General features: G+C 43.5%; 1 protein-coding gene across 5 annotated transcripts in view; it reads right to left on the reverse strand.

Moving 5' to 3' along the window:
* The window catches only part of LOC110507059 (Down syndrome cell adhesion molecule-like protein 1 homolog), a 159,901-nt gene that overhangs the window by 123,200 nt on the left and 12,075 nt on the right, over positions 1-24,626 (reverse strand). For all 5 annotated transcript variants that reach the window (XR_005039977.1, XM_036964925.1, XM_036964924.1 and 2 more), the window contains exons 2-3: positions 23,837-24,157; positions 8,541-8,687 (exon numbers count right to left, since the gene is read on the reverse strand). Coding sequence is in view for 4 of the 5 variants with exons in the window: in XM_036964925.1 (XP_036820820.1) it covers positions 8,541-8,687; positions 23,837-24,157 (468 nt within the window). In the remaining variant the exon portion in view is untranslated. The remainder of the gene's footprint in view (positions 1-8,540; positions 8,688-23,836; positions 24,158-24,626) is intronic.

Raw genomic sequence — 24,626 nt, forward strand, 5'->3', positions numbered from 1 at the left:
ACAATATTGATATTGCAATCTTTCATGAGACACTGCGTCATACAGACACGCCCATCCACTGTCCTACAGGCGATAGAGAATTGGTTGTGTCCTCCCTGAAGAATGGCAGGAACTCACAAGGTATGTTGGTATATACCGATAACAGTTAATAATTCCATCCCAAAACACTTTCTCTATCGGCAATCTTCATACCACCAACAGAATCCACTCGTTTTAAGGAGGATTGTTTTACAAACTTACGAAAGGAAGCCTACCACTTCCAGTCAAAGTGTTCGGTTCTGATATGTGGGGAATTAAAATGCCAGAACGGGGAAATAAATTGATATGCTCACATATTTGGAAACACCCGACTGATTCTCTAGGGAGATTGACACTCTGCTCAGCCCTACGATGTAGTGCAAAAGGACTACGCCATCACAGACATATCCCCTAAATCAATCAATGCCTTTCTAGTCAAGCAACAACTCACTTCATCTGACCACTCCCAAACGGTGCAATACCTACAAGAGTCTGACAAACCATCAGTACACCCCCTACCCGTAGAAAAAAAAACTATATTCACTGAAACCAAACATTACATGGACTGAAAACGATTGGAGGAATTCAAACTGAGCATGGATAGTACTGAAAGTGTTGCCATGTTAAACAGTTTCCATGCCACTTCTTTACAACCTAACCCAGGGGGAAGGGGTACATCTAGGAACCAAATACAGCAACAATGTATCTGAAATATTGGACTCAATTTAGGACAAACAATAAAAGAATAAGCAAAGACAAAATCTAAAACGAAGTGTTTGAGAAAGAATGTATTCTTCCCAGAAAAGTTTTACGAATGCCCTGCAAAAAAAACCAAACAGCCAACCCCTGAGGAGTTGAGCCGAAACTACTCATATACAATGAGAGCATACAAACAACCCCTGAGGAGTTGAGCCGAAACTACTCATATACAATGAGAGCATACAAACAACCCCTGAGGAGTTGAGCCGAAACTACTCATATACAATGAGAGCATACAAACAACCCCTGAGGAGTTGAGCCGAAACTACTCATATACAATGAGAGCATACAAACAACCCCTGAGGAGTTGAGCCGAAACTACTCATATACAATGAGAGCATACAAACAACTCCTGAGGAGTTGAGCCGAAACTACCCATATACAATGAGAGCATACAAACAACCCCTGAGGAGTTGAGCCGAAACTACCCATATACAATGAGAGCATACAAACAACCCCTGAGGAGTTGAGCCAAAACTACCCATATACAATGAGAGCATACAAACAACCCCTGAGGAGTTGAGCCGAAACTACCCATATACAATGAGAGCATACAAACAACCCCTGAGGAGTTGAGCCAAAACTACCCATATACAATGAGAGCATACAAACAACCCCTGAGGAGTTGAGCCGAAACTACCCATATACAATGAGAGCATACAAACAACTCCTGAGGAGTTGAGCCGAAACCACTCATATACAATGAGAGCATACAAACAACTCCTGAGGAGTTGAGCCGAAACCACTCATATACAATGAGAGCATACAAACAACTCCTGAGGAGTTGAGCCGAAACCACTCATATACAATGAGAGCATACAAACAACTCCTGAGGAGTTGAGCCGAAACTACTCATATACAATGAGAGCATACAAACAACTCCTGAGGAGTTGAGCCGAAACCACTCATATACAATGAGAGCATACAAACAACTCCTGAGGAGTTGAGCCGAAACCACTCATATACAATGAGAGCATACAAACAACTCCTGAGGAGTTGAGCCGAAACTACTCATATACAATGAGAGCATACAAACAACCCCTGAGGAGTTGAGCCGAAACTACTCATATACAATGAGAGCATACAAACAACCCCTGAGGAGTTGAGCCGAAACTACTCATATACAATGAGAGCATACAAACAACCCCTGAGGAGTTGAGCCGAAACTACCCATATACAATGAGAGCATACAAACAACTCCTGAGGAGTTGAGCCGAAACCACTCATATACAATGAGAGCATACAAACAACTCCTGAGGAGTTGAGCCGAAACCACTCATATACAATGAGAGCATACAAACAACTCCTGAGGAGTTGAGCCGAAACTACTCATATACAATGAGAGCATACAAACAACTCCTGAGGAGTTGAGCCGAAACCACTCATATACAATGAGAGCATACAAACAACTCCTGAGGAGTTGAGCCGAAACTACTCATATACAATGAGAGCATACAAACAACTCCTGAGGAGTTGAGCCGAAACTACTCATATACAATGAGAGCATACAAACAACTCCTGAGGAGTTGAGCCAAAACTACTCATATACAATGAGAGCATACAAACAACTCCTGAGGAGTTGAGCCAAAACTACTAATATACAATGAGAGCATACAAACAACTCCTGAGGAGTTGAGCCAAAACTACTAATATACAATGAGAGCATACAAACAACTCCTGAGGAGTTGAGCCGAAACTACTCATATACAATGAGAGCATACAAACAACCCCTGAGGAGTTGAGCCAAAACCACTAATATACAATGAGAGCATACAAACAACTCCTGAGGAGTTGAGCCGAAACTACCCATATACAATGAGAGCATACAAACAACCCCTGAGGAGTTGAGCCGAAACTACTCATATACAATGAGAGCATACAAACAACCCCTGAGGAGTGGAGCCAAAACTACTAATATACAATGAGAGCATACAAACAACCCCTGAGGAGTTGAGCCAAAACTACTCATATACAATGAGAGCATACAAACAACCCCTGAGGAGTTGAGCCGAAACTACTCATATACAATGAGAGCATACAAACAACTCCTGAGGAGTTGAGCCGAAACCACTCATATACAATGAGAGCATACAAACAACTCCTGAGGAGTTGAGCCGAAACCACTCATATACAATGAGAGCATACAAACAACTCCTGAGGAGTTGAGCCAAAACTACTAATATACAATGAGAGCATACAAACAACTCCTGAGGAGTTGAGCCAAAACTACTAATATACAATGAGAGCATACAAACAACCCCGGAGGAGTTGAGCCAAAACTACTAATATACAATGAGAGCATACAAACAACCCCGGAGGAGTTGAGCCAAAACTACTCATATACAATGAGAGCATACAAACAACTCCTGCGCAACAAAAAAAAGAAAAGCATATGGAAATAAAACATGATCAAATTGCCTGAGGCCATTGATCAAAATTAATTCTGGGAATTATACAACGACAACAAAAAACTCTTAACTTATTGCAAATTAAACACATAAATATCTTATTCACACCCCTGAGTCAAAACTCTGTAGAAGCCGATTGGCGGCGATTACAGTTGTGAGTGTTTATAAGTTAGTCTTTAAGATCATGGCACACCTGGATTGTACAATACTTGCCTATAATTATTTTTTAAATTCTTCAAGCTCTGCCAAGTTGGTTGTTGATCATTGCTAGACAGCCATTTCCAAGTCTTGCCATAGATCTTCAAACTGGTTTCGGTCAAAACTGTAACTAGGCCACTCAGGAACATTAAATGTCATCTTGGTAAGCAACTTCAGTTTAGATTTGGCCTCGTGTTTAAGGTTATTGTCCTGCTGAAAGACTCCCAGTGACTGTTGGAAAGCAGACTGAACCAGGATTTCCGCTATGATTTTGCCTGTGCTTATAGTTGTGTTCTGTTTCTTTTAATCCTAAAAAAACAACGACAAGCATACCCATAACATGATGCAGCCACCACCATGCTTGAAAATATGAAGAGTGGTACTAATTGATGTGTTGTGTTGGACTTACCCCAAAAATAACTCTTTGTATTCAGGACAAAAAGTGTATTTCTTTGCCACATTTTTTTTGCAGTATTACTTAAGTGCCTAGTTGCAAACAGGATGTGTGTGTTAAAATATGTATATTCTGTACAAGCTTCCTTCTTTTCACTTTGTCATGTAGGTTAGTGTTGTGGAGTAACTACAATTCTCAGTTCTCTCATATCACAGCCATTGTCTTTGTAACTGTTTTCCCTAAGCGGTTTCCTTCCTTTCGGCAAGTGAATTGGAAGGATGCCTGTATGTTGTTGTAGTGGCTGGGTGTATTGATACACCATCCAAAGTGTAATTAATAACTTCACCATCCTCAAAGGGATATTCAGCGTCTTCTTTTTATTTTTTGTACACTTCTACCAATCAGTGTTCTTCTTTGCGAGGCATTGAACTTGTGGCTGAATCTTAGCTTGAAATTCATTACTCAATTGAGGGACCTTACAGATAATTGTGTATGCGGGGTACAGAGATGGAGTAGTCGTTCAAAAATCTTTTTCATTTAATCACCATTATTGTTGCACACAGAGTGAGTCCACGCAACGTATTATGTGATTTGTGTAGCACCATTTTACTCCTGAACTTTTTTAGGCTTGCCATAACAAAGAGGTTGAATACTTATTAATTTAAAAAATTTCAGCTTCTCAATTTGAATTCATTTGTCAATGTCTGAAATCAAACTTTTTCCGCTTTGAAATGATGGCTTATTGTGTGTGGGCCAGTGACACAAACTCTCGTTTGAATCCATTTTAAATGCAGGCTGTAACACAACAGAATGTGGACATAGTCAAGGGGTGTGAATACTTTCTGAAGGCACTGTAAATTACACACAGACTTGGTAGAGCCTGTTGTATGCTGACAACTTAGTTTTGTTGTCACCCACAGAACAAGGATTACAATAGAGCTTATCCCTTGTAGAGCAGTACCGCCAAAGATCGGCACCAACAGTAAACCTAGAAAATACTTCAATCGTGGTCTTTCAGAAGTAAGTCAGATCCCAGTGAAACAGCTACCAGTTTACCTAAAGTGGAACTACACTAAAGCACAGTACCAGCTATAATTACCGGGGCCTGGAGAGAAGCTCACTAGGGAGCTTGAGCCTGGCTACAAAGGCTCTTAGTGAAAAAAAATAGAAAAGCATTCTATGATATTAAATACAAATTCAGCAAAACAAATACCCTTATAAAAATGTGGTTAAAATGGTCAATTTCATTCTGACCCCGGTAATACTGTATGGTCGCGAAGTATGGGGACCCATCTCTCAACTTCGGCAAATGGGAAAAAGGCCCCATTGAGAAATTTCAGTTCAAGTTTTCTAAAGTATTTCCGGTGTCCACCGAAATACTCAAAAGAGCGCCTGTAGGTCAGAACTGTGACTTTTCCCTCTACACATTCAAGTGCAGAAAAGAGCATTTACATTCTGTCAGAAACATACAGACTGAGAGACTTGAGTCTAGGAATTGACAGAAGAAGACACCTTACATCTTGGCTTCTAAAGAGATCTGAGAATATGTAGGTATTGTGATTTACAGGAAGTACAAACTGAGATTCACTTCCTGTGTTCCTTCCTAAAATATGACAACATAAGGGAAACATATTTCCCAGTTTTTGAAAAATAGATACCACACTTTAGACAGATTCCTGATGTACATAAACTCCCCATTCTGCAACAGTCAACTAAGCTGGCAGCTAAATGTGTCACCATGTGCCACAACCACAGAGAAATGGGACAGACTTTGCGGTTCTAAGTGTTTTGTTTCATTGTGTTATGTTTTTGTTCTTTTTTGATTTGATAAATGATTGGATTCTTTTTTAAATAATTGAACTCAATGTAAATACGTACAACACCTCATGTATACACTCTAAATACACATGAAATGATACATAAAAAAACATGTCATACACTAATCCACACACTCCTACGTGTACACACACACCCATACAATACCATGTGCACAAATCAGAATGTGTGTGTGTGTGTGTGTGCTTGCAGTGTGTGCTTGCAGACACACACACACACACACAACTGACACCTGCAAGCACGTCTGCATTCCATAGATGATCTCATTGTATCTCATTGTTCCTAATCAATGTTGATGCATGCACGCACTGCATAGTCTCATTGTATTGATATACACTGAGTGCACAAAACAATAGGAACATTTCCATGACATAGACTGACCAAGTGAATTCAGGTGAACGCTATGAACCTTTATTGATGTCCCCTGTTAAATCCACTTCAATAAGAGTAGATGAAGGGGAGGAGACAGGTTAAAGAAGGATTTTTAAGCCTTGAGACAATTGAGACATGGATTGTGTATGTGTGACACACAGAGTGTTGGGCAAGACTAAAGATTTAAGTGCCTTTGAAGGGGGTATGGTAGTACAGTAGGTGCCAGGCGCACCGGTTTGAGTGTGCCAAGAACTGCAACGCTACAGTTTCCCATGTGTGTCAAGAATGGTCCACCACCCAAAGTACTTCCAGCCAACTTGACACAACTGTAAGAAGTATTGGAATCAGCATGGGCCAGCATCCCTGTGGAACGCTTTTGACCACCTTGTAGGGCTTATCTGAATCTGAAAAAGAGAGAGAGAGAGAGAGAGAGAGAGAGAGAGAGAGAGAGAGAGAGAGAGAGAGAGAGAGAGAGAGAGAGAGAGAGAGAGAGAGAGAGAACAAGACAGAGAGAGAGAGAGAGAGAGAGAGAGCGAGAGAGAGAACCACCATATCCTTTCAGCTTTATCCAATTACCTATAATAGTAGTCGAAGACTTCAGAATGGGGATCTAGTCAGCTATGGAGGGCAGAGGTTCTATTGCCTTCCACTGCCATGTGACTCAGTCAGTTCAGCATTGATGATCTGCCCTCCCCCATGCTCAGTGGGGCAGAGAGTCACCTCGCCCTAATTCCGTGGGTGTGAAGTGAACTGGTGTTATAGTCTATAGCAGTACAACCATCTGCTAAACCAACACCAGCATGTCCCTGTATGTGCACAAAGCCATGGTATGGAGATTTGAATCATTAGAGGACATACAAGGCCTGACAGCTAATACATATGTTAATGAAATACACACACATAGGCAGGCAGGCACACACACATCCATCCATCTCTCCATCCATCACTCACACAGACCGACTGGGTCTCACCACTCACACTGAGGGTATCCGTGACAAGGGAGAGGGGAATCCGACAGCAAGCTTTATCGATTCAGCCCCCCCTCCCCCCTCCCTCGGGCCCTGTTCACACACATACAAAACGCAGCTGCACTGGATCAATGAGTGCTCCCGTGTGAAGGACAGAGCCACACGCACACAAACGTAGACACACACACAACAACATTGAGAGAGGTGAAAGGGGAGTATCAGAAGGTGGTGAGAGCTGGAGCGAGGCGAGCGACCTGTGTGTCATCTGACCTGAGCAGTCTTCTCTGACACCCCTTCATTTATTACTGGACCGCAGAGCGACCTTTAGCACTATAGGCATCTACACACAGTGCAACACACACACACACACACACACACACACACACACACACATATATCCACATTCTGTAACAGCATGTTAGCAGTTATAACACAGACGCAAATAGAAACCTAGATATTTTAATATTGCAGGAAAATTGACAGCACATCCCTACAAATGTAGGACAAAGATAGTGACATAGGCAGAATATAAAGACAGTTTGTGTGTCATGGCTTGTTTTCTATGGTCTGAATGTGATCAATGGGTAAACAGGTCCACTCCATCAATCCAATGAGTTACAATGAGGCAATTGAATTGCAGCCTCTTCACACACACACACACACACACACGCACACGCACACGCACACACACACACGTGGGTGCGCAGGCACACACTCAGACACACACGCTCACACCCACAAGCTCACACCCACGCAAACACACACATTCGTCAGCTCTAATGTCTGATTTATCCCCCTCACACTGCTATTAAAAACGGCAATGAGTGACGAGCCACAGATCACCCCATGAGAGGCCATTTCATGAGACTCCATTTTGAATCATTTGACACTTTGGTCCAGGTAAAATGGGACACGGCACTAAAACCACAAAACAGATTAGTGCTGATAAACAGAACTCCAAGCGACCTCAACAGGGGTCTGAGGGTCTAACCAGCAATATCGGAAAAAAAACAGGGTGTGATATTCATTTAAATCAGGAGCCCAAAATCAACATTCAAAAACCATTATGCTCACACACAACAATCCAGTGGGTGGTATAGTCCAGAGTCTGTTCGCTGTGACTTTTTATGGAATGCGTTTTTATTTCCCTGCGTGAATGTGTTTGCAAATGAATGTTCATCCCACAGTCAATGTACAGAAATAACAGTTGTTTAACACTTTCATCCTTTGGGCCAAAATCTGACATGTTTGTCATGTTCATTCTCATGTAATCAACCAATCAATCAGCCAATCAATTAAGCAATCAGCCAATCAACTAAGCAATCAGCCAATCAACTAAGCATATCAGCCAATCAACTAAGCAATCCCATTCACATGCATTGGTGATTGGTTGTGAAGTTTCTTTTCAAAGTGCGAATGTGTTTGTTGATGGATGTCTATCCCGCGTTGGAAATAACAGTTGTACTTTTTTGGGGCCCAAAAATATTGCCATCTTCATGCTCATATAACCAATCAACCAACCAGCCAACCAGACAGCCCATTTTCTCCATTTCCATTAATTCAGGTCTAAATCTGAGATGCTCCTACCTGGCACCATGGAGACAGTGTCTTTCTCCCAGGACACCACGCTGACGTACTCCTGCACGGCCGAGGGGATGAGGCACTTGAACACGGCCACGTTGCCCCGCATGGACCGCTGGTCTGCCACCCGAACCGTATAGGGCTCCCTGAACACTGGAGACGCGAGACAGAGGAGAGGGGTGGTTAGAGTGGAACAAAGTTGGTTATTCTGATCTAAAGCTAATGCATTAGTCCGGAAAGCTAACACAAGCCTTTCGGTTAAAGTTAAGGTTGCTTATCATACAAGCCACATGCAAGACATGGCCTAGCTTGTGCCCCACATTATTACTCGATGTAAAACAAGGACCTCTTTTACTGATATACAAGAGCTGACATTGTTCCTGGCCTATAATTCACCGAGAGGCGCTAAGAGTAGCCCACATGTAAACTTGGTTGGTGGACTGTTAAACAACATCAAGTCAATGTCGTTTTCGCTTTAATCCTGCAATGGAGAAACTGATTGTAAAAATAAGTGACACCCAGTTGCGTTGAGACGGAGCTGGTGCGAATGGCGATTACCCTTTTAAAGAAAGACCTAGGCAATTCTAAGAGACGGCGCGGGAATGACTGGGTGCGGGCAGTCACGAAAAGGGGTGCCCTTTGCACCTGACGCACAGGAACCTGGACATTGCACAGATATATATATATATACAAATGAGAAATGGCAACACTAAGGGTACATTGTGGATTGGATTGAAATTGGCCTACAGTTTACGGCAACATGACAAGACGATAGCAGAGCTGGTGTGAATGAAATGTAATTGTATATTAATTTCTAGCGTAATAACAGTGTAATCTCAAAAAATGTATTAGCTACTAACACAAGACAAAAGCATGGGCGTTTGGCATTTCCAACATGTCGATGCAAATGGGATTACAATGTCGACAAAAATCAGCTGGAAAACAACGTGGCGAGGGGACTCCGTGGCACCGCAATCTAATCACAGCTAATTCTATGAGGCTTCTCTCATACCAATCAGGGAAATAATTGTTTAACCACGTGAAGTCGACAGCACACACACACACTCACACACGCGTACACACGTACTCACGCACACACACACCTTGACTGCATGTGCTCTTTCTCTACAAGTTCTCTAGCGATACAATTAATGCCTAGCCTGGAGGTGAATTTCCTTGGTCATTAATAATGCTTAATGCCAGCCGCCAGTGTCACCCACTGAAACCAGAGCCAATGTCCTTGTCAGAATACTGAAGTCGTTAACCTTAACGTTGTGGTGTGGGCCTACCCCAAACGTAATGTAACCACAAGACACGCTTCGAGCAACCCTAGCCAAGCCCTATAACTATTTGGCCTTTGCACTCAGTGGCCTAATATATTATGGAGACTAATTTTGTAAGAAATCGAAAAAAGGCCAAACAATTCCAATCAGGTCTTCCTTCCAGTTCTTCATTTAAATGCTCCCTTTTATTATCACAGCCGACCATCTCTGGATCAATGGGCTGAATCGATTAAGTAGCCCCTTTCACAGCCTAGCCAATACGTTCAATCATTTATTTACCCCTTGACTGACCCTGTGTCTCATCACGCAGAGCTAAATTGCCCCATGACCATTGAACCTCTATGAGACTGTTTGAAGCCACAACAACTGACAGCAAACATCACTGATTCTTTTCACTTACATACTCGATAAAGGCTTAAACCAGAAGTAGACTAACAATTGTGACAGCATTGTAATATTACACGTTCCAGTTTCGAGGCGAGAGGTGCAGAAAATGCCACATTTGTTTCATTAAGCCCTTGCAAGTGCATGCAAATGGTAGCCCAGTGTTAATGCATAAATTGCACTCTCCTCGCATGCACACCGTCATTAGGACGTTACTGATGCCTGACTATATCCACCCCGTTGCCTAGGAACGGGCTAAAACATGGCTCTGGCGCTCTCTCCGCGCACTGGGAGGAGAGGCCTGTATCACCGCTGCCTAAATAATTAACTACAGGGAAATCAAATACACTATTTACTTATTTATGAAGCAGCATAAAGAGAGAAGAAAATAACGAAACGTAGGGACAACTGAATGGATGTACTGTATTGTGCACGTTAATGAATGAACGGGAGTAAACAACACCTTGCTAGCAGGTTCCATCTGTGGCAAAAGATCTACAAAGCCAGAGATACAAAGGAGGGGCGGCCAGGCCGGGGAGCGTACCGGGCAGCAGTGGACCTGCTCTCCCAGTCCATTGTGCTCAGTCTTAACTCTGTGTGTTTGTGTTGGTAGAAAGGGGAGCTGAGGTGAGCTCACGGAACAGCTGATCCCAGTTCACTCTAGATCTACCCTGTTTTGTGTAACCCTATTGCCATGTGATGAAGGGGTAGGACATAGCCATCGGCCTAGCATTGATTACACGATGTCCCCCTGAAATAGTCATGTGACCTTGACAAAGGTCACAGAGACCATCAGAGTGGAATGGCAAAAAAATGTATTTCTGGGACTTGCATATGTTTTTCTTGTTTTTACGGAGTATACCCTCTCTGGTCCAATGTTGAGAGACCGGAAATTGACGCTTACTCAGACTGTCAGGCAAAAATAAATAAAAAGTTATCCAATAGTCTCCCACGCCATCAGTCGTCTGTGCAGTGTGCGTTTGCGTGTGTGTTGTGCGTGCGTGTTGCGTGCATGCATGTGTGTGGGAGAGGACAGCAGGCATTTGACAGGTGTGAGGAGCGCTGAGCAGGCAGCCAGAGCCCAAATGAGATGCGCTCCATCATCACTTGATCTCAATGAGCACACAGGCAGGAAGTCCTCATTACCAGAGCTTGAATAAGAATAGGCTCCAAACTGCAGGCAGGCAGTGGGACCAGACAAGGTCTGCCTGCAAAGCACTCCAACATGATTGACTGCTCTACAGCAGCGGCTATGTCCCAATTCTGTTGACTGACTTTGTTTTTCTCCTTTCTTTTCGGGTCTTTGTCTCTACTGTGGAATGGCTTGCATTATCTTGTCTCTCTCCCCTGATGGCCACTGAGAGGTGGAAGGATAAGCTAGGTCTCAAGTGTGATGCTCACACCGGTAATTCATTCAGACTGTGTTTCGAGAGGTCAGAAACTCTGTCTGGGTCCAATATTTACTTAGTAGAGCATCACATCCAATAGCTAGATTTCCATCCAATTCGTGACAGATTTCCATGTGAATATTCTAAAATCTGCATAAATAAAACATACACCAGAGATGTGTTTAGATCAAATTGACCTGTTGTGGATAAAAGTCTGTGCGTGGTGACATAGTGCACATAAAAATACGTTTTGCGGTTAAATTCCCAGGTACCGAAAAATACAATACAAGTTAAATGGTCCTTTAACAGTCAATCTAATTGACATAATGAAAAAATCCTCATCAAAATCCGACAGTTTAGAGAGCTAAACTCAAAAAAAGAAATGTCCTCTCACTGTCAACTGCGTTTATTTGTGTAAATATTTGTATGAACATAACAAGATTCAACAACTGAGACATAAACTGAACAAGTTCACAGACGTGACTAACAGAAATTTAAAAATGTGTCCCTGAACAAAGGGGGGTCAAAATCAAAGGTAACCGTCAGTATCTGGTGTGGCCACCAGCTGCATTAAGTACTGCAGTGCATCTTACCGCACTCTTCCACTAAGGCACCTGCACGTTCGCGGACATTTCTGGGGGGAACGGCCCTAACCGTCACACTCCCATCCAACAGGTCCTAGTGGTGCTCAGTGGGATTGAGATCCGGGATCTTCGCTGGTCATGGGAGAACACTGACATTCCTGTCTTGCAGGAAATCACGCACAAAACAAGCAGTATGGCTGGTGGCATTGTCATGCTGGAGGGTCATGTCAGGATGAGCCTGCAGGAAGGGTACCACATGAGGGAGAAGGATGTCTTCCCTGTAACACATAGCGCCCCAGACCATGACGGACCCTCCACCTCCAAATAGAACCCGCTCCAGAGTACAGGCCTCGGTGTAACGCTCATTCCTTCGATGATAAACGCGAATCCGACCATCACCCCTGGTGAGACAAAACCACGACTTGTCAGTGAAGAGCACTTTTTTTCAGTCCTATCTGGTCCAGCGACTGTGGGTTTGTACCCATAGGCGACATTGTTGCCGGCGATGTCTGGTGAGGACCTGCCTTACAACAGGCTTACAAGCCCTCAGTTCAGCCTCCTTACAGCCTAAGGCACGTTCACGCAGATGAGCAGGGACCCTGGGTATCTTTCTTTTGGTGTTTTTCAGAGTCAGTAGAAAGGCCTCTTTAGTGTCCTAAGTTTTCATAACTGTGACCTTAATTGCCTACCGTCTGTAAGCTGTTAGTGTCTTAAAACCTCTTTGGGATTGGGGGCAGCATTTTCACTTTTGGATAAATAGTGTGCCCAATTTCAACTTCCTGCTACTCATGCCAAGAATATAAGATATATTATAGTATATTATGTGTGATTTAATGAAAGTTTGATGTTTATATAATTTTATTTGCATTTGGCTTTTGGCCAAGTGAGAAACAACTGTCCTCCTATTTTATTTTTATTTATTTTACCTTTATTTAACCAGGCAAGTCAGTTAAGAACAAATTCTTATTTTCAATGACGGCCTAGGAACAGTGCCTGAACTGCCTGTTCAGGGGGAGAACGACAGATTTGTACCATGTCAGCTCGGGGGTTTGAACTTGCAACCTTCCGGTTACTAGTCCAACGCTCTAACCACTAGGCTACCCTGCCGCCCCTATCCTAAAGAGGTTATTAACTACCGTTCCACAGGTGCATGTTCATTAATTGTTCATGGTTCATTGAACAAGCATGGGAAACAATGTTTAAAAACTTCTTGGTGACAGGTGGGCAGTATTGAGTAGCTTGGATGAATACGGTGCCCAGAGTAAACTGTCTGCTACTCTGTCCCAGATGCTAAAATATGCATATTATTAGTAGTATTGGATAGAAAACACTCTGAAGTTTCTAAAACTGTTTGAATGATGTCTGTGAGTATAACATAACTCATATGGCAGGCGAAAACCTGAGAAAATCCAAACAGGAAGTGGGAAATCTGAGGCTTGTAGTTTTTTAACTCAGCCCCTGTTGTAGATACAGTGGGATATTGGTTATGTTGCACGTCCTAAGGCTTCCACTAGATGCCAACAGTCTTTAAAACGTTGTTTGAGGCTTCTACTGTGAAGTGGGACCGAATGAGAGAGGAATGAGTCAGGTGTCTGGCAGATTGCCACAGGCTCTGTGGTGCGGTCAAGAGAGAGTTAGCTCTCGTTCCATTGCTTTTCTACAGACATAGGAATTCTCCGGTTGGAAAATTATTGAAGATTTATGATAGAAACATCCTAAATATTGATTCTATACTTAGTTTGACAAGTTCCTGCGGGCTGTAACGGAAATGTTTGAACTTTTCGTCCTACGTTCGGCTGGAATTGAACGTGCTTTTAGATTTGTTTACCAAACACACTAACAAAAGAAGCTATTTTGACATAACTGATGGACATTATCGAACAAAACAAACATGTGTTGTGGAACTGCGTGTAACGGTCGTCGTTGCATGAAGGATTGGACCAGAGCGCAGTGTGGTAAGTGTTCATGATTTTTATTAACACTGAACACTAGAACAAAATAACAAAGAGAGAAACGAAACCGAAACAGTCCTGTCAGGTGCAGAACACTAGAACACTAATACCCACAAAACACAGGTGGGAAAAAGCTGCCTAAGTATGATTCTCAATCAGAGACAACGATAGACAGCTGCCTCTGATTGAGAACCACACCCGGCCAAAACAAAGAAATACAAAACATAGAAATAAAGAAACTAGAATGCCCACCCTAGTCACACCCTGGCCTAACCAAAATAGAGAATAAAAACCTTTCTATGGCCAGGGCGTGACACTGCCATTCCTGGGAGTGCATTCTGATGAAGATCATCAAATGTAAGTGAACATTTATAATGCTATTTATGACTAATGTTGACTACCCAACATGGCGGATATCTTTTTGGCTGCTTTGATGTCTTAACGCTGTACTCAGATTATTGCATGGTTTGCTTTTTCCGTAAGGTTTTTTGAAATCTGACACAGTGGTTGCATTAAGGAGAAGTATATCTCTAATTCCATGTATAACACTTGTATTTTCATCAACATTTATGATGAGTATTTCTGTAAATAGATGTGGCTCTCTGCACAATCACGGCATGTTTTAGAACTACTGAACGTAATGCGCCAATGTAAAATGAAATGTTTTGATATAAATATGCACTTTATTGAACAAAACATACATGTATTGTGTAACATGAAGTCCTATGAGTGTCATCTGATGAAGATCATCAAATGTTAGTGATTCATTTTATCTATATTTGTGCTTTTTGTGATTCCTCTCTTTGGCTGCAAAAATGGCTGTGTTTTTCTGTGAGTTGGTGGTGACCTAACATAATCATTGTGGTGCTTTCGCTGTAAAGCATTTTTGAAATCGGACACTGTGGCTGGATTAACGAGCATTTTATCTTTAAAATTGTGTATATTACTTGTATACTTGAGGAATGTTAATTATGAGATTTTTGTTGTTTTGAATTTGGCGCCCTGCACTTTCACTGGCTGTTGGCGAGGTGGGACGCTACCGTCCCACATATCCCAGGGAGGTTTTAAACCCTTTACAATGAAGATATGTGAGGTTATTTGGATTTTTACGAATGATCTTTGAAAGACAGGGTCCTGAAAAAGGGACGTTTCTTTTATTGCTGAGTTTATATCCCCCCACTAGAATCCCCAAACCTGGGTCTCTGTGCTGAACCCCTAAAACAATACAGAAATACACTATGGAAAAATAAGGAGCAGCAAGTCAGAAATGAGCTCAATGTACTGTAATTGAAGAATCCCGACTAGCCACTTCTGGGAAAATTGGAAAACACTTAACAAACAACAACACAAATAATGATCTATCCAAAATGGAGATGTATGGGTAAATCACTTCTCCAATCTTTTTGGCTCTATAACAAAGAACAAACAGTAAAAACATATACAGTGGCTTGCAAAAGCACCCCCTCTGCATTTTTCCTATTTTGTTGCCTTACAACATGGAATTAAAATGCAATTTTTGGGGGGTTTGTATCATTTGATTTACAGAACATGCCACAACATGGGTTCCGCTGGTGTACAGCAATCTTTAAGTCATACCACAGATTCTCAATTGGATTGAGTTCTGGGCTATGACTAGGCCATTCAAAGATGTTTAAATGTTTCCCCTTAAACCACTTGAGTGTTGCTTTAGCAGTATGCTTAGGGTCATTGTCCTCCTGGAAGGTGAACCTCCGTCCCAGCCTCAAATCTCTGGAAGACTGAAATAGGTCTCCCTCAAGATTTTCCCTGTATTTAGTGCCATCCATCATTCCTTCAATTCTGACCAGTTTCCCAGTCCCTACCAATGAAAAACATCCCCACTGCTGCCACCACCATGCTTCATTGTGGGGATGGTGTTCTCGGGGTGATGAGAGGTGTTGGGTTTGAACCAGACATAGCGTTTTCCTTCATGGCCAAAAGTTTTTTTTTGTCTCATCTGACCAGAGTACCTTCTTCCATATGTTTGGGGAGTCTCCCAAATGACTTTGGCGAACACCAAATGTGTTTGCAAATTTTTTCTTTAAAACCTGTTAGGCCTAGGCAGAATAATGCCCCCTTTGGAGGAATTGCGTGCCCATAGTAAACTGAAAAAAATCTGTCTAAAATTGCTAATATATGCATATAATAATTATTATTGGATAGAAAACACTCTAAAGCTTCTAAAACCGTTGGAATTATGTCTGTAAGTATAGCAGAACTCACAGGGCAGGCATTCTTCCAAACTAGTTTTGGGATCATGAAAGTTGGGGCAACTTTGACGTGATCGCCCCCACCCTTCCCAACCAGCTATGGATCTGGGGACACTTTCTATGTCTTCCACTAGATGTCCTCATTCAGTAGAGCGTTTAATCGTTCAAATCCCGCGAGTTTTGGCACTATGGGAGTGAATTGAGTGAGTGTCGCGAGAAAATACCTGTGCGTTAGGGCGCGAATTGGTCCCATCCATTCCTTTGTTCCAGCTCTCGGGAGGAGAAGTAACAATGACCGGTTGAATTGAGAATTGTTTTGTATGTTTAGGACATCCTAAAGCTTGATTCTGCACTTAGTTTGACCTGTTTAGTCGACATGTAATATGTAATTTTGAAGTTTTGATGCGCAACGTTTCGGGACCAGAGGAAATTTTGGGTGCATTTCAGCTGACATTGCTAGCAGATGCTGATACAAAGACACAAGACTTGAAACCAAACAATGTTTTGGGTAAGTATGAACCCTTCCAGTACATTCTGAACGAAGACCATCAAAGGTAAGGGAATATTTCTGTTGTAAATTTGGGTTTCTGTTGACTCCAACATAGCGGAGAAATATTGCTTATGTCTGAGCGCCGTCTCAGATGATTGAATAGTGAGCAATTTCTGTAACGTTAAAAAGAAATGTGACAAAGCGATTGCATTAAGAAGCAGTGTATCTTTCTAACTATATGTAGAACATGTATATTTAGTCAAAGTTTATGATGTCTATTTATGTTATCGTGCGGCGCTATCTATAAGTAATTTTTTTTATTTCACCTCACCAATTTGGACTATTTTGTGTATGTCCATTAAATTAAATCCAAATAAAAATCAATTTAAAATACAGGTTGTAATGCAACAAAATAAGAAAAAAACAAGGGGTTGAAAACTTTTGCAAGGCACTGTAAATGATCAAATACAAATTTTAGAATCAACTATTAAAGACTACCATATCCCACTGGATTCTCCAATTACCTTGAATGAACTACAGGACAAGATAAAAACCCTGCAACCCAAAAATTCCTGTGGTGTTGATGGTATCCTCAATGAAATTATAAAATATACAGACAACAAATTCCAATTGGCTATACTAAAACTCTTTAACATCATCCTTAGCTCTGGCATCTTCCCCAATATTTGGAACCAAGGATTGATCACCCCAATCCACAAAAGTGGAGACAAATTTGACCCCAATAACTACCGTGGGATATGCGTCAACAGTAACGTTTGAGAAAATCCTCTACATTATCATTAACAGTGGACTCGTACATTTCCTCAGTGAAAATAATGTCCTGAGCAAATGTCAAATTGGCTTTTTAACAAATGACCGTACGACAGACCACGTATTCACCCTGCACACTCTAATTTGCAAACAAACATTGGCAAAGTCTTCTCATGCTTTGTTGATTTCCAAAAAATATTTTGACTCAATTTGGCATTAGGGACTGCTATACAAATGAATGGAAAGTAATGTTGGGGGAAAAACATACGACATTATAAAATCCATGTACACAAACTACAAGTGTGCTGTTAAAATTGGCAAAAAACACAAACTTTTCTTCCCACAGGGCCGTGGGACGAATTCGGGGGGGGGGGGGGCACGAGAACAGTCTGCAGCACTCGGCCTCACCCATCTAGAATCTGAAGTCAAATTACTGATGATCTGGTGCTTCCGTCACCAACCAAGAAGGGCCTACAGCAGCATCTAGATATTCTGCACAGATTCTGCCAGACCTGGGCCCTGACAGTAAATCTCAGTAAGACCAAAATAATGGTGTTTCAAAAAAGGTCCAGTCGCCAGAACCACAAATACAAATTCCATCTAGACACTGTTGCCCTAGAGCAAAGAAAAACTATACATACCTTGGTCTAAACATCAGCGCCACAGGTAACTTCCACAAAGCTGTGAACGATCTGAGAGACAAGGCAAGAAGGGCATTCTAACCCATTGCCCTTTATGGTAATAAGAATTCACAAAATGGGACAAACACCAAATTGAGACTCTGCATGCAGAATTCTGCAAAATATCCTCAATGTACAACATAAAACACGTGTGTGGCCTCCACGTGCCTGTATGACCTCTCTACAATGCCTGGGCATGCTTCTGATGAGGTGGCGGATGGTCTCCTGAGGGATCTCCTCCCAGACCTGGAGTAAAGCATCCGCCAACTCCTGGACAGTCTGTGGTGCATGATGTCCCAAATGTGCTCAATTGGATTCAGGTCTGGGGAACGGGCGGGCCAGTCCATAGCATCAATGCCTTCCTCTTGCAGAAACTGCTGACACACTCCAGACACATGAGGTCTAGCATTGTCTTGCATTAGGAGGAACCCAGGGCCAACCGCACCAGCATATGGTCTCACAAGGGGTCTGAGGATCTCATCTCGGTACCTAATGGCAGTCAGGCTACCTCTGGCGAGCACATGGAGGGCTGCGTGGCCCCCCAAAGAAATGCCACTCCACACCATGACTGACCCACCGCCAAACCGATCATGCTGGAGGATGTTGCAAGCAGCAGAACGTTCTCCACGGCGTCTCCAGACTCTGTCACATCTGTCACGTGCTCAGTGTGAACCTGCTTTCATCTGTGAAGAGCACAGGGTGCCAGTGGCGAATTTGTCACTCTTGGTGTTCTCTGGCAAATGCCAAACGTCCTGCACGGTGTTGGGCTGTAAGCACAACCCCCACCTGTGGACGTCGGGCCCCCATACCACCCTAATGGAGTCTGTTTCTGACCATTTGAGCAGACACATGCACATTTGTGGCCTGCTGGAGGTCATTTTGCAGGGCTCTGGCAGTGCTCCTCCTGCTCCTCCTTGCACAAAGGCGGAGGTAGCGGTCCTGCTGCTGGGTTGTTGCCCTCCTACGGCCTCCTCCACGTCTCCTGATGTACTGGCCTGTCTCCTGGTAGCGCCTCCATGCTCTGGACACTACGCTGACAGACACAGCACACCTTCTTGCCACATCTCGCATTGATGTGCCATCCTGGATGAGCTGCACTACCTGAGCCACATGTGTGGGTGGTAGACTCCGTTTCATGCTACCACTAGAGTGAAAGCACCACCAGCATTCAAAAGTGACCAAAACATTAGCCAGTTTGATTTCACAGAAGTGTGATTGACTTGGAGTTACATTGTGTTGTTTAAGTGTTCCCTTTATTTTTTTGAGCAGTGTATATATAGGGGTCTTAAGGCTTAGATTTTTAGAGGTTTAAAAAATCTTAGGGATAGCCCCCTTTTTTTCAATTTTTGACTAAATGACATACCCAAATCTAAGCTGCTTGTAGCTCAGGCCCTGAAGCAAGGATATGCATAGTCTTCGTACCATTTGAAAGGAAACACGTTGAAGTTTGTGGAAATGTGAATTGAATGTAGGAGAATATAACACAATAGATCTGGTAGAAGAAAATAGTTCTAGCCATCTACCACCGTCTTTGAAATGCAAGAGAAAGGTCCCAGTTCTAGCCATTACTCTGGTTGTAATTCAAATCGTGTCCACAAGATGGCAGCAGTGTATGTGCAAAGTTTCAGATAGATAACTTGAAGAATGAGTGAGTCCCAAGGTACAATTGGGCAAATCGTGAAGGAGACATTCACATTCATATTACATTTTTCTGCAAGAATACCGTCAAATCTGTACACTTGGACTTTAATTTAGCTTTCCAAGTATTAGTAGTCATATTATAAGTTCAACCAGTTTTCATAACTTCATAGCTCTGAATATCCTTGTAATTTTTGTCCAAAATGAAAAGGCATGCTGTCATTTAGGATTTACTACTCCCCTAATTATATAGTGAAGTCTTGTTACCTTCTAGGATCATTGAGGAATACATATGAACGTGATTTGACTCGTTGAAACAACATTTATGGTGAGATTTTCACAGATTCCTTTCAATGCAAATTGAACGAGTGGAAATACAAAATTGATCGTGCATGCTATATGGACCTTTTTAGGACATGAAAAAAACGATTTACTCTAACAAAACAACACTTCATGTTATCTCTGGGACCCTTTGGATGATAAATCAGAGCAAGATTTCAGAACGTAAGTACACATTTCACCTTCAGAGGTGAATTTATCAAACCTATCGCGGTGAAAAAAAGTGTATCGTTGTTAGTCGCTCTCCTCAAACAATAGCACAGCATTTTTTTCTCAGTAATAGCTACTGCAAATTGGACAGTGAGGTTACATTAACAAGAATTTAAGCTTTCAGCCAATGAAAGACACGTATATGTACCGACATTTGTTGTTTCTCTAAAATCTGCGATCTTGACATAACAATCTGCATGATTAACAACTGTCCCGTTGACGGGACGCCGATCCTTAAGAAGTTGGGTTTCCATCGCATTTTCATCTCTACTGATGGTTTAGGCACGAAACAATATTGCATTATGTAGTAAATGTACCCACTCTGGTAATGGCACTTGAGCTCTAGCCAACAGCTCGCAGATACAGTGCGGGTATAGCCTACATAATCAGATTATTATGGACAAAAGAGCGAGATTATTTGAATTTGTCAAAAGGCAGCCAAGCATCTACTGTATCATCATGTGGCCAGAATAAGGCCCTCGACATTTATTGGAATGGAGCATCAAGCTCATCACCGTGCACTTTCACCACCCTGTGAAGTTCATCATCCTTTATTTCATCTGTATCCTAATGAACTGCATGCTTTCCCGAGTCATAGTGGGAGGACCACATATGTCATTGCGTGACTCCAAGTTTACGTTAATATGATTGTTATTATATCAACATTTCCACATACAAGTGTCTCCACCACCATATCTCCCTATATTCATTTAACCGGCACAAAAATATCCCACCTTGTCTGGCGTACTTTGTTTTTGGTCGACATTTGCTATTACCACCAGACCTGTCGTGACCTTTTTTTACCTGACATGTACTTATCTCGCGTAAAAAGGTCGGATGGAAACCTGGTTAATGACACTTATCAATGCCAACTGTCATATGATGGCTAAGCCTAATGTTCATGTTTTGTCATGTTATTCGGTGTGTCTATTCACTGTTCATGGGGCGAGGAGAGGACAAGGAGGGGCGGAGAGCAGCAGAGGAGCAAATGTGTAACGAGGAAAGAGAGGACGTTTTAAAGCAGAATAGGGATGCGCTACATGACTAGCGATGGATGGGAAGGCCTCCTATGAGAGCCAATGGAAGCATCTATTTAAAAAAAAATGTCTCCCCAATTTCGTGGTATCCAATTGTTTTAGTAGCTCCTATCTTGTCTCATCGCTACAACTCCCATACGGGCTCGGGAGAGACGAAGGTTAAAAGTTATGCGTCCTCCGATACACAACCCAACCAAGCCGCACTGCTTCTTAACACAGCGCCATCCAACCCGGAAGCCAGCCGCACCAATGTGTCGGAGGAAACACCGTGCACCTGGCAGCACTGGTTAGCGCGCACTGCGCCAGGCCCGCCACAGGACTCGCTGGTGCGCGATGAGACAAGGATTTCCCTACTAGCCAAACCCTCCCTAACCCGGGCGACGCTAGGCCAATTGTGCGCCGCCCCACGGACCTCCCGGTCGCGGCTGGTTACGACAGAGCCTGGGTGCGAACCCAGAGTCTCTGGTGGCACAGCTGGCGCTGCAGTACAGCGCCCTTAACCACTGATGGAAGCATCTTCAGTATCATTAGATATGTCTGTCAAATGCCAATGATGAAAATATGTGAGAGACTGGCTTTGACAAGGGATATGGGGTCAGGACTTTGACGATAAGAGAGGGAGGGAGAAACAAGAGAAAGAAAACAAACAGCGATTTTCATGAATGGACAGCGATCCACACAGATACCAGTGCTTTTATTGGCACAGAATCAGCATGCACGGGAGGGGAGGGGGAATTGGAGGGGGGGTGGAGAGATGAAGGGAGGGAGGGTGTCACACTGTGAGCTGTCAGCTGTCATCAGTCTCCGACGCCACCTGAGACGGGACGCACCACACCCTGCCGCTCACGCCCTGCCCGTCGCCCATGGCAACTGCAGTATGTGAATGTAAATGTGAATGTGAATGTGAATGTGAGTGTGTGTGTCTGTGTGTGTGTGTGTGTGTGTGTGTGTGTGTGTGTGTGTGTGTCTGTGTGTGTCTGTGTGTGTGTGTGTATTTGTGTGTGTGCGTTCTGTGAAGGTGTGTGGCAGTAGTGGCAGAATACACAGGCGACTCCTGAGTGCTGCAGTTGAGGTGCTGCAGAGTTGGGTGTGGGCGTGACGGTTGGTGGTTGTTCACAGACTCAGCACTTATTTGATTAATTGGGGTAATTATTTTGCAGGGAAGGTTGCCCTACACAGACGCTGGTTGGTAGGTCACTCTACAGCCGATGGGACGAGGGTCCTTCTGGGCAGAAATACCATAAGGGGTGTGGTGTGGGGAGGGAGGGAGGTTTGTCTTCATTTGGCCATGAATTTGGCAAGCAAACTGTTAAAAACTGAATCGCTATTGGATATGTTTGATTTGATCTCATACATCTTTTAATGGCTGTTGTTCTGATTTTCAAGACGCAGATTGTTCATTGAATATGACGCTGAACGTGAGCTAAAACACCGACAATATTTCACCTCGAGTGCAACTCTGTTCAATCCCTCATGTTTAAACTCATTCCCATTCCAGCTACAGTAAAAGCCCTGGCACAGCTACCCAGAAGAGCTAGCTTGACAAAAACGGTGTGTGTGTGTGTGTGTGTGTGTGTAGTTGGGGGACTTTCCAGTCCATGGACAGATGGAGAGACTGGGAGACAGGAGGCCTGCTGGCATAAGCAGGGGACAGGCTGGTGTGTGTGTGGTGTGTGTGTGTGTGTGTGTGTGTGTGTGTGTGTGTGTGTGTGTGTGTGTGTGCGTGCGGGTGCGTATGTGTGAAATCTCCCATTGCAGCGGGGCCAGCCCCACAGACCAGCAGTGACCTTGGCACAGGGCACTGGAGTCACTCTGCCAATTGTCTGTGCCGCTGTGCGTGTGTCTGCCAGTGGCATTTTAAAGAAGCAGGGTCAAGGCTTTGGGACGCTCGCCCCCCCACTGAGTCTTACTGTTATTTAGGGTACCATTATGGACGCCGTTGGGTTTACCGTTTGCTACAGCTGTTTTTGTTGTTAGTGTTATTTGTGTGTCTTTTATTAATAGTGTTTGGGGAGTGGGTTCTCTTAGAATAGTGCTGAGAGTACAGCGTCAACCCATATGAGAAAGCATTTTCTTTTTGTTTCCCAACCTCTTCCCGGGCAGCCTTTCTCTTATGCTCATCCTCCTCTCATTCTTTGTGAAGACGCTGTGTTTCTGTTTGCCCCCAGAACAGTGTTCAGTTGGGTTGTACAGGTGAAGCTGTGTCTCCTTGTCTGGTCCTATCTAAGGCTCCCCTAGAAGTGTGTACTGTATGTCTGTATGTCTGTCTGTCTAAGGCTCCCCTGGAAGAGGCTGCTTCTGTTCAGTCTGAGTCTGACCTGCTTTGATGCGGATGCTGGGGCTGCGGATCTTGCCGGCCTGGTTCTCTGCGGTGCAGAAGTAGTCGTTGTCATGGATGTAGCTGTTGAAGGCGGAGGGCGAGAAAGGGTAGAGCTGGAGGGTGCCGTTGGCGTGCACGTGGCGGATGTGGGGCACATCGTAGATGTCGTCGCCGGTGGCCAGGTACCAGCGCAGGACGGCATGGGGTGCGCCGCCCGCCGGGCAGGGCAGGGACACCCCGACCGAGCTGGAGAAGGTCACCCGCTGCAGGGAGGCGTTTACAAAGTACAGCCGCGTCGAGACCACATCCTCACTGTTCACTGTGATGGGGAGAGAGAGACACGGTCAGGATAATACACACACACAAAGGAAAGCTGTATCTGGGCCACATCCACACACACATACACACACACCCACACAGCCAACGTGTGGGCAGCCACCTGCCAATCTCCAAACTAGGTTATCTTCTAGAGATTTCCATCAGGTCAGCACAGCAGTTCCCAAAAATAGAATCAATTACTATTTCTCCATTAGGCAAATGACCTGACGTAATATATTCATCATTTATTTTCATCTACATGTAACTCCGTTATGATAAGCTGGAGTGAAGCCACACAGTTAGACGCTCTGCTATAGGCTGATGAACACAGTCCACTTGATTTGGCAAGTTGCTCTGTACAATAACTCAAATTAACCTGGGCATCGACTTTGATCAGGGTGACTGACACGTGACTCGCACGCACGTGTTTGTGTTCGTGTGACTCAAGTGTGCCTCTCCGATCCACCTTA

This window comes from Oncorhynchus mykiss, chromosome 27 (assembly GCF_013265735.2).
Source record: "Oncorhynchus mykiss isolate Arlee chromosome 27, USDA_OmykA_1.1, whole genome shotgun sequence".
NCBI lineage: Eukaryota > Metazoa > Chordata > Actinopteri > Salmoniformes > Salmonidae > Oncorhynchus > Oncorhynchus mykiss.